The 18,150-nt window shown below is 44.2% G+C and overlaps 1 protein-coding gene across 1 annotated transcript in view; it reads right to left on the bottom strand.

Annotated features, from left to right (window-relative positions):
* LOC149271600 (serine/threonine-protein phosphatase 2A regulatory subunit B'' subunit alpha-like) overlaps positions 1–8,858 on the bottom strand; it is a 31,326-nt gene extending 22,468 nt beyond the window's left edge. The window contains exons 1-2 of the mRNA XM_089507283.1: positions 7,355–8,858; positions 6,879–7,315 (exon numbers count right to left, since the gene is read on the bottom strand). Of these exons, the coding sequence (XP_089363409.1) occupies positions 6,879–7,315; positions 7,355–8,858 (1,941 nt within the window). The remainder of the gene's footprint in view (positions 1–6,878; positions 7,316–7,354) is intronic.
* Positions 8,859–18,150: the final 9,292 nt, after the last annotated feature.

Consider the following 18,150-nt stretch of genomic DNA (forward strand, 5'->3'; position numbering starts at 1 on the left):
TGATCATGATGGGTAGTGCAGGGCAAATGGCCCACATTTCAAGCAGTGTCACGTTCTAATATATAACATATATATATATATATATATCTATCTATCTGTCTATATTGCCCGTACAACACTTTCCTACAGTAGGTCAGGCTTGGTTTTAAGGACAGCTAACACTAAAACAAAGGATGAGAACCAGTGCACTCTGAGTGCAACCATCTGTCTTCTATTCACTAAGGATGACTTCATCTTCTACAGTGAAGGATCCACCCCAACGAGCTTCTCCTGACAGATAGTCCTGCATATCGTACAGTAAATGTGGGATATGCTTTACGCATTATGCAGGGCAGCAGTCGCAGAAGCTGGCTCTTTATATAATGCACGGCGAAGGGTCACACTTAAAAGTTCGATTCTCCTGCAATGCCCCGTTTTAGTGCCCATGCATAACATTCACAAAACAACTTGCATATTCACTAATAAACTGGAGGGCATGAACCCCCTCCTATGCCTCCCCCGCCTCTATAACGCTCACCCCAGCCCTGCCTATGTCTCCACATCCAAGAATCTTTCTACAAGGAATTTAGTAACTTCGCGTCAAATCACACAGCGCTCTCCTGAGTTTGACTGCACACGGCGGAAATACTTAGCAAGTAAACCAAATCCTTAATGGCTTTATCGTATGGGGTCGTTCATACCAGACCTATTACAAATCCGCACCGGGAAGACCGTTTTATGTTAGGAAAGTATGAAGTTTGTGCTCGAGCCGAGCCAAGAATCAGAGATGCGGAGACAGGAACGTGCGGTGCTCCAACAAACCTTTGTAAGATGAGTGAAAATAGTGCTTTGCGGAGTCCGGGACGTTATTTATGGGGTCTGATAGAAATGGGAGAAATAAGCATGTCCTCGAGTCACCCTGTACTGCTGGAATAGGGAGAATAACATCATTTTACTCACAATACACACAGAGAGCTCGGCACAAGACGTTCTTTTGTAAGCACAAGACATTTAAGGCTTTTATTCCACAACAAATGGGAGAAATGCATATTTGGATTTTTGCATGAAATAATAACATAATGTAAAGCGGATTTCCATTTTTCACCTAAAACGTGTACTTTCGGCAAACGATTCCAGAATATCTGTCAATCCTGAGGCTGACTCACTGCCAGAAAAAGAACGCGTGGCATTTGAAACAATTGTCTGCCGGCAACTAACTCAGGATATTAAAAAAATAGTTTTTTTAAAGATTGTGCCAAAACAGTTTTATTATATAAGTAAAGGGAAGATTTAAACCAAAAAAAGCTATAAAACAGGAGTTACAATTTTGCTGCGACGCCGCAGAGCGTTGGCAGTAAGGAGGTGATGAAGTACGGCTGTCACGTCGGGCTGTCACGCTGTTGTGAGGATAGCTGCTGTCACGTCGGGATGTCACGTTGTTGTGGGGATAGCTGCTGTCACGTCGGGCTGTCACGTTGTTGTGGGGATAGCTGCTGTCACGTCGGGCTGTCACGTTGTTGTGGGGATAGCTGCTGTCACGTCGGGCTGTCACGTTGTTGTGGGGATAGCTGCTGTCACGTCGGGCTGTCATGTCGTTTTGGGATAGCTGCTGTCACGTCGGGATGTCACGTTGTTGTGGGGATAGCTGCTGTCACGTCGGGCTGTCACGTTGTTGTGGGGATAGCTGCTGTCACGTCGGGCTGTCACGCTGTTGTGAGGATAGCTGCTGTCACGTCGGGCTGTCACGTTGTTGTGGGGATAGCTGCTGTCACGTCGGCTGTCATGTCGTTTTGGGATAGCTGCTGTCACGTCGGGATGTCACGTTGTTGTGGGGATAGCTGCTGTCACGTCGGGCTGTCACGCTGTTGTGAGGATAGCTGCTGTCACGTCGGGCTGTCACGTTGTTGTGGGGATAGCTGCTGTCACGTCGGGCTGTCACGTTGTTGTGGGGATAGCTGCTGTCACGTCGTTTTGGGATAGCTGCAGTCATGCCGTTGTGTTATAAACCTCTGTGAATGGACCCTTTGCTACTAAATGGTCTCAAAATAATGTCTTATGTAAATATGTTTAATAGGTATATATTTCCTACTGATCTGCGTTACTTACCAGCTACACACCATATGGGGTATATATTATATTCTTATTATTACTGCTTATTGTTTTATATAGCGCCATTATATTCCATAGCGCTGTACAATGGGTAAACAGGACATTTTAAGTGGTTTGTAACAATTAGACTTATAGAAACAACAGGTGAGGAGGGTCCTGATCAATCGAGCTTACAATCTATCTATCTATCTATCTATACACACATCGGGACCCCGGTGTGATGAGAGACAGGGAGGGACGGGCTAGCCGTGTATATCCGATCACCGGGAGTCGGTAATGGGGAAGCTTTAACTAAGGTCATACGTAGACCTCCACAGACTTTACAGCTCCCAGGAGGGTACATCAGAAAATATCCTCAACCGTTCCAGGATTCATGATCCCCACAACCCGCAATAACAAGGACTGACCACTTATTATCATATTATCTGTCCGAACGATCATCGTGTCTGATACTATACTGAGTGGACCTGGGCCGCAGACTCTGAAGCACACGAGGAAAAGAGATTTAAGGAGATGAAACCAGAAAGTGATGCGTTATTCAGTGATGGGTTTTCCTGACCTTTCCTGGGGTGTTTGTGGTTCCCCGGATGGTGGTGTTCTATGCTTTGTACGTTCTAATTATGGTTACATCACACCTTTTACTATACCCAAGGTTTTCTATTCATGGGTTCATTAAATTCACAGATGTTACATCACATGTGCAGGGCTTTACCGATTCCCCAGCTAAATAACCAGGCTTTGCCAAACCCCACAGAGGTCTCCTCGTGTGCTCACCAGACCTTTCTCAGATTTCATCTTCTTAACAGGGAAGATTAGAGACGTCAGTGCTAATAGCAGGGCCTTCCCAAACCTTATAACAAGAACCTTACAGAGCCTGCCTTACAAAGCTTTACCAAAACTCCCAGGACCAGCACACCGCATCGTATGACACAGCTCCATCCTGAGGAGCAAAACTTTCCTACATGACAGACATCGTCACACTGCAGAGCATCACAGAGCCGCCTCCTGACCTACACTGCTGCAGAGCATCACACATCTCCCCCTGACCTACACTGCTGCAGAGCATCACAGAGCTCCCCCCTGACCTACACTACTGCAGAGCATCACACATCTCCCCCTGACCTACACTGCTGCAGAGCATCACACATCTCCCCCTGACCTACACTACTGCAGAGCATCACAGAGCTCCCCCCTGACCTACACTACTGCAGAGCATCACACATCTCCCCCTGACCTACACTGCTGCAGAGCATCACAGAGCTCCCCCCTGACCTACACTACTGCAGAGCATCACACATCTCCCCCTGACCTACACTGCTGCAGAGCATCACAGAGCTCCCCCCTGACCTACACTACTGCAGAGCATCACAGAGCTCCCCCCGTTTCTGACTTAGAAGGACTTTCAAATATATGCCTGGACCGATTTAAACCAGTTTAATGTACAATGCAAAGAAATACCAACAGAAGCTATGCAGATAAGTACCGTGTAGTTAAAACACAGTTGTGTAAGCTGCCGGGTACCACGTAGTACACAAAAACATATCAGGAGCTTGTGGCAAGATGAATATGCAGTCATATGCAATTGTGTGTGACATCATAATGCAGCGGGACAGGAGGTCACAATGGAACGCAATGAGAGGAAAGTATGTGAAACTGTAATGCAGCACTATATACAATGTTTCATTGTTCAATGTATAGTTTATATCATTTTATCAGCTGCTTTTACCTAAAGTATATTAAAATATTTGATCGTATTCCTTGGTTAGATCCATGTTTGACCAACCCCAATAACAGTTAATAACAGAAAAGATAAGGCTTCTCTTAGCATCAGAGCTGAACGGAGGACAATTCTCGCACATATCTCAGATGCCGTGTACATGTGCTGTAAACCTGCTCAATAATGCACAGAATATAGATCCTGGGAATAAGAGAAAAATAGGGAAAAAACGGCATCCATTCCACCCTTTACACACTTATTACATTAGCAAACCACACCATGACAATGCAGCCCCCACACACACGCTGTCAAAGCCAACGTACTGACCGGCAAAGTTCATTCTGCACGACAGTCCGTTCCAGCTGGGAAGTGGGGACAGTGACAGCGGCGACACCGCTGGCTTGTAGCCAGGATTTGGGATCAGGTTCTCTGGAGTCCCTCCATGAAGAGCAGATCTCATATTGTGTTACCTGCAGGCGGCTCGGTGTCTACGAGTTGTATGTAAACACATGTAACCCCTTCCTGTCTGGTCCGAGTGGCTCAAGAATGAAGCTGGGGCCTTTTCGCAAAGAATATTTTGGGGTTCTGCCATAGCAATCGGTGAACATCTATTACATCTTAAATATTCAGCTTGTCCGTAAGGAATAGTTTTAGAGGACAGAAGGGCTGTGGATAAACATGGTGGCTACCTGGGAGACAACACAACCAAACTACAGAGGGAGATCTACAGCAGACTTACAGAAGTTATATGTCCATGGAAAATATTCTACAACACAAACGCAAGACCTGAATGACAAACTTTCCACCAACTCTAGATTTTATTATATTCCGCTACATATCAAATCCATGACTCTCTAACAGGGCTGACACTAGCCGAGCCAATTCTTACACTCTTTACTCTTTGAAGTATGCAACACAGCAGTATGACGTTTCAAAACGATACGGTTTTCCCTTATTTTAGGATATTTCATACGTGTTTCCGTACAAAATATTACGCGTTCACGTACCACTGCAGGTGGGTAACCTATAAATAATAACTTGAGATTTTTGAGTGATAAAAAATGCGTGAGTATATCCTATATCCCAATTCATAACAGAAATCAAAGGCCAGAAAAGTCTAGTGTCGCCACTGTCAATATGTGAGATGTATAGAACAAGCAAAATACCCAACAACTCCTCTATATACACAACCCTCGATGTTCCCGAACTAAATGTGTTTGTTTTAAGCTTATAATAGTTTCCCACCAAGAAAGATCACTTATCTGGCCATGAGTTATATATTATATATGGCCAATCTCTGACAGATGGTATAAACAAACATGAAGCCGCAATTGTCTATAAAGCTGAAACAGCTCAGTGCCACACGAGGAGCAAGTCAGTGGTCTCATTCCCACGGAGAGCTCGTGGTATGACTGGGCCAGCTTTGCCATATCAGAGTCCTAATATCTGAAGACGGACACATGAGGGCTATACTGTCTGATACTGGGGACCCATGTTTTGTTATTTATTTTTTGTTATATGCCCATCTGAGTCTTGACCTTTTGAAACTTACGGCGCTCTTGTGTCACGGTTGCTTTTCTTATTGTGTTCACAAAATGAAGCTCATACACCAAGTCTTAAAACTTACGAGCAATTTGTCTGTTAATGAAACCCCGATGCTGTTTTTCTGCATTCAGCAGCTACACTGCCTGCTGGGTCCAGTTAAACCAGGCCAAAACGGACATGCTGGGTGCAGAACCATGCAGCAATGTCTGCACTGAAGAATCCTATACCTATAAAGAATCATTTGTTGCGAAGAATGTTTGGAATGGTAACTCAAACATAATACTATGTTATAATAGGACGAGTTAATGCATCTTATACATTTGTAGAAGACTTGGTCATACTCTGGATTTTCGTTCCTGGATGTTTTCACTTCCTTTGTAACTATCAGAACCCGATTCAAGACCAGTTTATCAGCCAAAGCTGTCTCACAGACAAAGCACATAGATCAGCGAATAAAACTGACAGCCAGCTGAAAAACAAAAATCCACAAATCCCATTAGCTCCCCTGGGATCGAAAGGAGCCAGACTCCGACAGCCAAGCACCGGGTGGGCCGTGAACATTGCTCTTCTACTCCATACAAGGTAATGGTAAGCCACGTTCTACCTCTTCTTTGTTAAATATAGCAGGACACTCCAAGGCTCTAGGTTTAGAAGCTAACTAGTTTGCCAGAGCACACATACATAGAAAAACTTATTTTCGGTTCTTAACGAGCCACATATAGGGTATGCGGAAGCAAATATGCATTCTACTCCAGAACAAAGATAATGAGCTTGGGCATGCCAATTTACTCCAGTTACAGAACGTTATCCATTCTACACTTTATTTTAACCACTAAAATTGCACTTAGAGGTCAAATAAAACTTAAGGAAGTTTTACTTTACCGGGAGGGAGACAGATAAGTAGATAAGCCTTCCTGAAGAAGCCGTAGAGACTAATACAGTGAAAGAATTGAAACATGCATGGGATAGGCATATAGCTACCCTCAATCTAAGATGAGGCCAAAAGGTATGACATTTTTATCAGGAAAAAAAGTTTAAATTCTACAAATCCTAGCACCCTATAACAATACCGGCATGTCTTTCACAAAATTCTACAATGTAGGATTGACATAGTGCCTATTTTTCATACATTGCACTTGCCGCTGAGAAGTACGGCCCATGGTCACTCAGGAGCGCATCAACAGCTGCCCCTTACACCCTTTAAATGACCTGGGGGGCAAAATGGACAACAAACAATGTAAAGGGACCATACAGCTATCATATGCATTAAAGGCTCGGAGCCCCTTAGAATTATTCAGAGACTGAGATATGCCTGGTAAACAAAGGTCACTCGTTCATTTAGAATCCGCAAACATACATATATGTTTAGGGATTTTGAAAAGGTGTAGCAGCAGACTCATTCTACCAGTCATTACTTTTGGTTTTCACGGCGACCACTTCAAGTACTATTCCAAATTAGTTCTCATTTCTAAGACTCTTTAAGCCAAGGCACACTGCGTTCTTATTATAACTGAAGGTTTATTCTTACCTTGATAACCTCTGGTGTCTGCTGGATGGACAATGTTGGCCCGGAATCCTTGACTTGGCTCTGGTTCTGAATAGATGGAGAAGATACAGGAGAAGAGGGAACCAAGGTTTCCTGAAGGATCTGCATAACTTCCTTTTGCTTTGATAAAGTACCTCTTCCTGACCGCCAATCAACTAGTTCCTGAGCAAAATCCTCGATGCTCCCCAGTATACGAAGCAAAAGGTTACTATCTTCCTCTTTTGCATAGGCAGTTGATGACAACAGGTTGCCAGGATCAGCCTTGACATCAGGAAGTTCAGACTGAAGTTTGCAAGTTGCCGAAGAGGAAAGTGGAGGATTCTTTAGTGTATTTTCTATTTTTTGAGAAAAACGTTCCAAGTCCAAAAGCAATTTGTCTATTTCCTCGTGGTCGCTTTTGGCAACTTTGCTAGGCTCCACTGAGTGTCTGCTGGATGTAGTAATGGCTCCACTAGTACCACTACCATCTTTGTTGTAGGCAATGGATGGAGATGAATTGCTAAAGGTTTTCATAGAGGTCTCACCAGGTGCTGGGGAACTAATGGTCTTGGGATGGGATGGACTTTCACCAGTAAATTTGCTGGTTTCAGGCAAACCTGTACAACCTGATTTATATTTGCGATTAAGTGCTTTCTCCAGATCTGAATCTTCCTCAATGAATAGATTGTCAATTGAATTCCTTGAACTTTTCTCTCCTGTCTTACCAGGGGTGATGTTTGCTTGAGGGGTAATTTGGTGGGCAGATACAGATTGTTTTCTTGTAGAACTTACTTGGGTCTGTTTGTTGCTTCTTTGCCATGTTTTGGCTGGCAGTGGCGGCGCAATGGATGACAGAGATTTTGTAGCTGTATCACCATCATTGACATTTTGTTTTATTTCTTCATGATGGTCAGTGGGAGACCTTGAAATAGCTTGCAACAAAGGTGGTGTCTGAACAACATCTTCATATTTAGGTGGTTGCTCGTGGCCATATATCGGTGAGAAAGGTTGTTGCTGCAGACTGTGCAGGCTGCTAACTAGTTCCGCCAAATCGTTAGGCTCAGCTCTCCCATGAGGTCCTTGTTCCACCTCAAATGGCAGCTTTTTTAGGTAAGAGGACAGCCTCGCCATAACATTCATGTAAATAATCTCTGGGTTGGGAAAATGGTCTGCTCCTTTTCCGTCACCCACACCATTATTGCCTCCAACTGATCTGTTTTTTATGCACTGTTTAATAATATTGGTGCACTTCTTCAGGTCCTCAGAGCACTTGAGCAGGATATCTAGGCACATTTTGATGTCTTCACCAGATCCCGAGCTGTCCAATTTGTGCTTCTTCAGAATCTGGCTGATAATGTTCTCTTCTGAAAGACCTTGCAGGTACAAAGTGGCCATGCTATTGATACTCTGTTCTAAAGAGACATTGTGGGGGATTATCGCTTTTTCCTCCGACCCTTGAGCTGGTAATAAACCAAAGGGGGGGCAGTTTTCGTTGTTACCAAAATGGCCATAGATGAAATCATAATCAGCAGATTTCCTACCAAAAGAATCAGGGCGGACTTTACGACCTTTTCTGAGGTTGACATGTTGGCTCGATGCATTCCTTAGCTTTTCAAATGAGAATTCCTTGATTTTTCCACTGGCAAGGTTAATGGCCTCACCGGTAATGTCCTTAAGGCTTCCAGTATTTTGGACAGCAGTAGCCTTTTTGACTCTTGGATTGAAATGCGAGTCGTCCTCAACAACTACACTCTCACCAGCTGCTGTTCTGTGTGTAACATCTTCACTGCTGATGCCAGAGGTCTCTGGAGCTTTGAGAAGTTCAGCGCACACGCTGTGATGTGCAACCATGCACTGAACCCCATGTTTATAAACCTGACAACCAGCAGGGCAATAATGAACAACATTCTCAATCCGCTTGTCCACAACAACACTGTTGTAACAGGTGACCTTGGTAACAATCACCTTGTAAGGTGCTGCCATCAGGATAATAAATAAATAAAAGCAGATAAATCTCAACAATCCATTATGAGCTATGAACTTCACCCCAACAAATACATATATGAAAAAAGAACAGTTGTTTTGTAATCCAGGTACAGAAAATAATATATATATGTTTACAAAAATGCAGGAACTACTCTTCGTGGTTTAGCTATTGGTTGGGACTCCAGCAAGGTCCAAACAGAGGAAAACAAACAGACAAACATAGATTGAAAATACGTAGACATGCTGAGAATAAATAGAACTGCAAAAGCTATCATTCAGCGTGCCAAAGGGTGGTGTCGGTTTCCAGCTGAATAAAGTGGCAGATGGAGAAGGGATAGGTTTTTATTTTATTTACATTTGCTTCTTGCTTTCAGTGCATGCAACGTCTCCTCTCCTGTTGTATTATGTGTCCCAACTCAGATATTTTATTAAAAATGGAAGATCCTCTCAAGGGAACCATTGCCATCCGCTTTGGAAATCCGGGTTTTTTGTAGCTTTAACCAAAAAGATAAAATTCAACAGATTTTAAAAAGGGGTGCAGTCTTCTGGAATTCTAGTTCAGTTTTTCTCGTCGACAATCCTAGAAAAAGACAAAGAAAACAACAAATAAGAACTAAGCAGTTATTACCAATGAAATATTTCTGCGCAGTGTGTTTCCAATCCTGTGTAATCCTGGGAACTTCTGCAACTAAATTGATACCAAAGTACCCCTTTGCTCCATAATAACCCAAATATATATGTTCCCATATCAGGCAACATATTTTTCAATATTCTACATCCTTATACAGTACTTCAGGGGTTTATCAATACAAAACTATTAAGAAATTATTTGAAAGGTAGAGAAACGTTAGAACAAAAGGTCATAGTCTAATGTAAGGAAGTTCTACTTTACTGAGAAAGTAGTAGATAAATGGAACAGTCTCACAGCAGAAGTGGTGGATGCTAATACCGCGAGAGAATTTAAACAGGCATGGGATAGGCATAATACTATTGGGGTTTGAGTCCCTTCCATCAGGGAAAATGGACAGACTAGATGGGCCAAATGGTTCATATCTACCGTCAAATTCTATGGTCAGATCACCAGCACACCCACCACTGGCATCATTTGCTCTCCAGCGAGTAGTACGCAGACTTATCTGCTAAGTCTACTTGCAGCTAAAATGACTGAAGGGGTTAACGTCTTGCAGAATTACGCTGGGAAATGATAAAGTTACTACATCTTGTCATCGTTCCAGAATAAACACAAATACTAACGATACCGCCCTGGTGGCATCCTGACCGCGCTCAGCAAATAGCGACGTGGAGACATGAGAAGGGAAGTGGTCCAGGCTTCAGAACGTTCACATCATAATATTTATACACGGGTTAGATTAATTATGACCCTCCACACAACAGAGCCATCCAAAATTATCTAGGCACACGTGACACGCATCGATAAGTCGGAAAGCTGTCTCTTCCCTTAAGTTCACAAACCTCTCGCCATGCAACGTTCCTCTCCTCCGTCCTCTTGTCCAGCACATTTCCTATTAGAAGACAAGCCTAGGCAGTCAGCTGTCGGTGGCCCCCACCTCCCATCGTGCCGAAGCCGTCACTTACTGGTTTGCATTGGAAGGAGGTAAGGGGGCCAGCAGCTGTACAGCCCTGCTGTCCACTGACCTCGCTCAAAGGACAGTGACTGTCCAGAAGCAGCTGAGCGCGGAGCGTGCGACACAATGAAATATATTAAATGGAACATAAAACATAGGTAATGAAGTCCTCTGCTAATGCTTGGCCCGGGGACGGTGGAGATCTTTGAATTCCGTCATGACAAAAGTCATCTTTTGGTAATCTAGTGCACATAATTATATTTATTATATCTATACATGTACCGTATTGGCTCGAATATAGGCTGCACTGTTTCCCCCCACTTTAAATCTTTAAAGTGGGGGTGCGGCCTATATTTGGGGTCTAGCGCCGGGGAGTAGGATGCAGGTCCCCCGCAGCGGTGCAGGGGACCTGCATCCTACTCCCCGATACGCTCAGATAGCCTCCCCTGCCAGCACTTTCCACGGGGGGGGGGGGTGCCGGCACGGGAGGTTGTCTAAGCGCATCGTGCTGACGGTCACCGGCTGCGGAGGTTGTTTACCCGCATCGCCGCAGCCAGTGACCGTCCGCACGATGCGTTTTACCTCTGCCCCCAAGACTTACCAGAGCAGACTCCCGGGTGTCTTGCGGGGCCGGCGGGGGACACCTACGCAATACGTGTATACCCGGTGCCGGCACATCCGCTGAGTCCCGGCACCGGAAGTTGTATACGCGTATTGCGTAGATGTCCCCCGCCGGCCCCGCAAGACACCCGGGAGTCTGCTCTGGTAAGTCGGGGGGGGGGCAGAGTGGCAGCATATCTCGGGGGGGGGGGGGGGAGGACAGTGGCAGAATATCTCGGGGGGGGGAGGAGGACAGTGGCAGCATATCTCGGGGGGGGCAGTGGCAGCATATCTCGGGGGGGAGGAGGACAGTGGCAGCATATCTCGGGGGGGGGGAGACAGAGTGGCAGCATATCTCGGGGGGGGACAGTGGCAGCATATCTCGGGGGGGAGGAGGACAGTGGCAGCATATCTCGGGGGGGAGGAGGACAGTGGCAGCATATCTCGGGGGGGGAGGACAGTGGCAGCATATCTCGGGGGGGGGGAGGACAGTGGCAGCATATCTCGGGGGGGGGGGAGACAGAGTGGCAGCATGTTTTTTAAAAAAGCACCAAACTTTTAGAGTGCGACCTATATACGGGGGCGGCCTATTTCCGAGCCAATACAGTATGTAGCAAGGGTTCTTTATTTGCACATTTCCAGAGCCACACGCGGCTATCCTTACCTGACAGTTCTCCTGTAACGGAGATGCCAGCACTAAAGCTGAAATATCCACAAACCTGTGCCGTTTTTGGCCCTTGACCTTTGGAACTGGTCTGGCTAGTGAGTCCATGAGCAGAACACGTGGGCCCATCAGTCCAGCACACTGTTTCGGGCACATATTTTAAAAGAAAGGGAATACTAAAACACGTCATGACTGTCTCTTTCAGGGCATAACCAAGCCTGGTCAAAGTTTTTGGACCAAATCAATGTCCAATACAAGATATTTTAATGAGGAGAGGTACCGGTCTAAAAGTCCAGTGCTGTCTAATACTCAGAGAGCGCCTGACCCAGCCCTCCCATGAAGACCTTTAACAAGGTTACTTCAGTCATTCTCATGCTTCATGAGAGAAAGAGACATGCATGGCGGTGATTAACCCCTTCTATAGACTTATGAGGACCGGATGTTAACCAATTGCCTGCCAAAATGAGGAAGACCCACTGCAAAGCGGAGATTAACCACTTCTCACAGCTCTTCCAAAACCCAACAAATACAGGGGGGAGGCCAGTAAATAGATCAGAAAAACTAGCTATCATAACTGCTATAGAAATAATGCATAGAAAGGGCATTTTGGGTTATAATTCCCTTCTTTTAATAGTGAGACCCTTAAAGTACACATTAACCCCTTTCCCGCTGGAGGCCAGCAGTGGAATAAATAACCTTCACGCTGCACGACACGGCCCAGTTCCCCAGTGGGAGAAGCTCGTGCATAGCATTGATTATCCACGCCGTTTGATGCGACCGCTCTGCTTGAGGATGAAAGAATGAGCGAGAGGTAAAATGATCAAACAGACTATAAGGGGAACAAAAGCGAAATCTTCCCAAATGTCAATAACCTCTCGTACATCCTGCTCTTGTGCCGCTTGTATGCGATACATGCAGCCGCACAGTCCAAGCCGGCAGTTAAGCGCACTGATAAGACATACGTTATCGTCACCAATTAACATTACACTTATTAATAGAGCGCCAGCCGGTTCCGTGGTGCTATTAGAATCTGGGTAATCGCCTGTGAAGCACAAACTCAGCAATTCCATATTTCAGAGCCGACGACTAACGTCACGTTTATGACATGTTTCGTTGGTTCTAATTTCAAGGACAGCCACGTTTCATATCAGATGTATTACATTTGCAGATACAGAGAACATTGTGGTCAATAAACTCCATTGCTTTAAAGTTGAGATGAAATTGCTTCCTCTGCCTATTTTTTTATCACATTGTGGGTCAGAGTACTGGAAAGACTGAATTTAATGATTATTTTTAAATTTAAATTATTCCCCCTATTTTATACGTCGGCTACATTTAGAGCGGTTCCCTAACGCTCTATCTGTGAACGATTTTCTTTATAGCTGTCCCACTGCTTGGTTTCCATGTTATCTTTCTTGCCGTTTTATACAATATATATACGCAGTCACAGAATATTGGTTTTCTCGTTCTGTTTTGCCAGGTGCCGCGCTATTGAGGAACCAGACAAGGAAAAAGAAAAGTGAAGAAAAAAAAAATTCACGAAGTGGCAGCTGACAAAGCCAGGAGCGTTAAAAATATCTGAGGTCAAAATGTCCACATGAAGATACTAGAAGCTCGGTGCCACCCAGGACCGAGGCCAGACAGCTGCGGAATAAGCTTTGTCATCTACTCCGCAGACGGTTTCAGATTTAAAGAGCTTTCCATACAGGGGTGAGACAACGTGCTGACATATCACATACAGAAGAGTAACGCGTATCACGTATGTATGTAGTACTATCACCATATAAAATGCAATCATCAGTACATTGTAATCACAGAAAGGAAGTGCCAGATACAGATTCAAAACACTCCAACCTTCAGAATGTGAACATAATACCAACATACAGTTTTTGGGGTTGTTTTGTGCCAAATCACTTTTGATATTGTGACTAGCCCAGGGCAACTAGGCCTAGCGTGGCATTGCCACATAACAGGGAGCCAATTGCTCCAATGGAGCAATTAGGCTCTCTGTAGCACCACGGCCCAATGGGCCAGCTTAAAGGGGAGATCACTTATACCCACGCCTGCCTGTTAACACGGCCTCGGTAATTTACTTCTGGCCCAGCTAGGCCTACAGCAGCACCGAAGAGAAATACGGCACAATGTATACATACGTAGAACGCAGACAGTATCAGAGAAGGTGTGCGCTATGTTGCCCGTTCTTCTAGTGCATGGCGGAAGTGTTCGTCTTACTAGACTAAGCGGTCACCATAGTTAATGCATTGATCTCCAATCTTCGGGGTCTATTTTCTAAAGAGAAGGTTGTGGTTTGAACTCCTTGACTTATACATTACTTATTCATATTATACATTACAAACTACTAACCCAACGAGCTTCTGCTGCAGGAAGAGATTAGCTAGTCCTGTATAATGCATAGGTAAATCTCCACTGAATTATGCATTATACAGGGCCAGGTCAGCTTCTTCTCGGAAAAAACCTGACGGTGTTCGCCCCTTCATGATGAATAGCGAAGCGAGGAAATTTAAGTCACAGCCATCCTGCCAACTGGGATTTTCACATGATTTTAAAGGGTTAATTGTAAAAAGCAAGCATGAAAATAATTTCTACTACACAATCAGGAACACGTTAAAATCTGTCCTGTTATCTCTACGATATAAACACAACTGTTTGACTTTTAATGGAAACCTAGAGAGAGAATCACCGACTACCGCCTCTAGTGCGAGCGCTCCAGCTCCCACCATATGTAATCCGTACATCACACCAAAGGAAGACGCTTTACAAGTTTTTTGTTGTAGTCCTCAGGGATTTCTCCCCCCCCCCTTTTATTTTCTGGATGACGCCTTTTCCTAAGCTGGAGAAGAAGCCTGGGAGGCTTCACTGATTATTTCTGGATGGACCCATTAAAGGGAAATACCTTTTCACTTCCAGTTTCCATGCTCCAGGGGGACTTCGAGGTTGGGGGAAGCTTTTTAAAAATGTCTTCTATTTAAACACCACTTACTCCATCCCACAGGAGAAGGATGGATTTCATGCCACTCCAAACGTACATAAACCTCTACCCCAATAGGCAGGGCAGGGGGTTACAGACACCCAAATAAGTGTTTAATAACTTTTATAACCCCAGTCCAACCCAGCATGGCGGTGACACATAATGGGGTCCATGCCTCCAACAACATTGTATACAATTCTAACACCTTCTACTTCACTGAGCAGTAGGTAGGTGGTCAGGGGGTACAGTTGGGTGCGCCCTTATTTTTTTTTTATTGGTTTTTTTTTTTTTTACACCTGCCCCACTACACATGCGGTAGGGGAAGAGATGGGGAACTTGGCTAATATTTATGTATTTATTTACAAAGCAAATATGAGTTACTTAATGTGCAATAAGAGTGCTAAATTAATATCATAAAGTAGTTTATTTAAAAAAAAAAATAGAATTATAGAACTGTGGTGTATAGAATCTTCTCAGAACATTTAGAAAACAAATCTCAAATTAATGAACATTTTGAGTATTGGAGATGCTGAAGATAATCTACTAACCCCTGTTACTCTGCTTCACATTGTACACTAAGGTCCACAGTTATTAGGTTGAATATTCACTAATCTGACTTCAACTTGGCCTGAGAAGTTAAACTTCCCTGGAACCGAAAGAAGCTGCAGCTTGTCTAGTACCGTAACAAATGAGTTAAAAGCTTCCTATGCCTGCTTAGCAATATAGCATGTAGGTGACATTTTTCAATGAAAATTCCAAACATAAGACACGTTCCCCCGATTATCTTATCGATCCCCACAGGCTCCCAATGTCAATAATAATAGTGATAATAATAATAAGAGATTATCATGGGATTTATGTGACTTATGTATGATTTTCTCCTGAAAAGGGCTCATTGTAAAAGCAGACATGAAAGTAAACTGCACTTTACAAATAGTCCTATAAAGCCTGTACTTTTATCTCTGTAAATCGCTAACTAGTGCTCTCCACTGTGGGTACTTCACGTCCCATAACGTGTAATCTGTATATTATGGCGTGTACACACTGCGTGCCTAAAAACTTCCCCGCTCCACCAAGACACGTTAACAAAATGGAAATGGACATACCACATTGCATGGCTCAGATCTAACATACATAGCTGCGTGTGGGCTCCCGGTTAAATGATGCCCAGGTAAGATGCAGAGAAATACATGTGCACATGTATACATATATATATATATATATACACATATATATATATATATATATATATATATATATATATATATATATATATAATGGAGACAGGTTCTTACCGGAGGGTGTGAAGATGTAGCCTTTCCAAGTACCCGAGAGACAGCCACAGTGATCACACAGCAGCGAGCTGCAGAGAGAGAAGAGACATCGGCGTTAGGGAGATTAGTAGACTTTTTGGGATAATATAATCCACTTTATACTGTATGTCCAGGGAAGATCTTCTTAGTCCGATAGTCTAATAAGCAGTGAGTCCCGTGCGCTCGTGGAGCTGTGATTCAGCCTGTTTGAGCGGCGGGTCGGGAAGAGAGGGTTTTTCACCAGCAAGCTTTTTACCACCAGAGGCATAAGACACTTCTGCTTATTTAATGCTTCCACAAACAGTACTAAGCACTTTGAAATCTTTTTTTAAACACAAAACAGAGCAGCTGTAGCTAGTAAAGGGGGTGAGGAGAGCAAAATATAGGAAAAAAGAACAGAATAGCAGAGCAGGGGGTGAGAGTCCGAGACAGACGTTACAGAGAGCCAGATAATGGAGAAAGTTAAAGAGACAGAGCCGGGGCAATTTAGAGTTCTCTTAAGGACATTTTGTATTGTTCACAAATTGCGTGACCCGGCTGTGTACAGAAACCTCCCATCTTTTTCATGAAAACACCGCCTTATCACCATTTTCCTAACGTTTACCTAATGAACTCCTTGGCAGTGCACACCATACGTGCCGGAGCCTTTTCTCCTGGAGAGGCGTAGATGATGTTAGCATATGGGGTGCAGACGATAAGAATATGACATGGCGAGAGTCAGAACAATGAAATATCTGACAAAAAGGGGTTAACTCAATTGCACTCACACAATTATTAACATTCTAGCTGCTCTCAAGTCCATGTGACGTGGACGCCATCCCAGTTATTGTTCGCTTTAGCCCTGGAACCCCACTTTCCAGATAAAAGATCCATCCTAACATTCCCAGACCTCAAGTAGGAATAACTCCATACAAAATAGCCCCTTATGCATCTGATCATGCGTCGGTGACTGCCGCCCCCGACCACCCACCGAGGCACCTATGGGTTCATATAACTGAGCTACAGTGATATAATATATCCTGGATCAACACGATCATAGGCATATTAACTGTTATCTCCAGACTACATGCCCTCCATTAGGAATACCTGCTTTGACATTAGGCCACATATTTCCTATTTGTGAAGGAGACTTGGGTTCTCCATTTGATGTTTGTTTTTTAAATTTATTATTTGTATTTTATATTTTCCAGTATTATCTTGCATTAGTTATTATTACATTGTATAGAATTTTATTTTCTCTCCATATAATAAACTTGGTTGGCAAGCTCAGGAGGTGCTGCAGTCGAGTTGAGCCGTTGTCGGCTAAGCAATCAACTAGAAAATACGCAACATACACCTTTTTGCCACGGCAGGGTACGTTATAACATATATAATATAAAATGTCAGCATTCTTAATAAGTACAGTTTTAAACTGTTGGACAAACCAGGTTCTACAGAATGTAAATACAATTTCCCCGCTTTGTAAAGCGGAGTGCTTTCTGAATGCAGTTTATCAGGGGATAGCGGTATTATTTCATTGTAATAATTTTGTATCGGCGTGTCTCTGCCATGTAGTGTATGGCAAGCCCATATACCATATTTGCTCGATTATAAAACGAGGTTTTTTTCAGAGCAAAATACTCAAATAGGTCTGACTATGAGACGACTAAGATCCAGATCCCCCGCAGCTGCAGGGGACCTAGATCCTCCTGTCCCCCCTTCCCCCCCGCCCCATTTACCGGTACTTCTGAGTCCCCGGTGTGTAGCTGGGGCAGCGTGTAGATGTCTACGCGATTCGCGTAGACAACTTCCGCTGCAGCAGGAAGGAGGCGTGGCTAGCAGCGGGGGTTGTCTACGTCCATCGCGCAGACCTTCCCCGGCTGTCAGAGATCAGAGTTCCCTGCACCGGTGCCGGAGTGTTAAATGGGGGGCATAAGGCATTTCTGGAGGCAGAGTGCTCTGTGAAATGCCTTTTAACCCCTTAATGCCACTCTGCCTCCTGAATGCCTTAAACCTCCCTAGATGCCACTCTTCCCCATAATATGCCTTTTAACCCTCTAAATGCCAGAGTGGCATATAGGGGTATAAGGCATTTCTGGAGGCAGAGTGGCACATAGGGGGTCAAAAGGCATATCATGGGGCACAGTGGCATATAGGG

This window comes from Sceloporus occidentalis, unplaced genomic scaffold (assembly GCF_023333645.1).
Source record: "Sceloporus occidentalis isolate IW3139 unplaced genomic scaffold, rSceOcc1.0.p SCAF_487, whole genome shotgun sequence".
Lineage (NCBI taxonomy): Eukaryota > Metazoa > Chordata > Lepidosauria > Squamata > Phrynosomatidae > Sceloporus > Sceloporus occidentalis.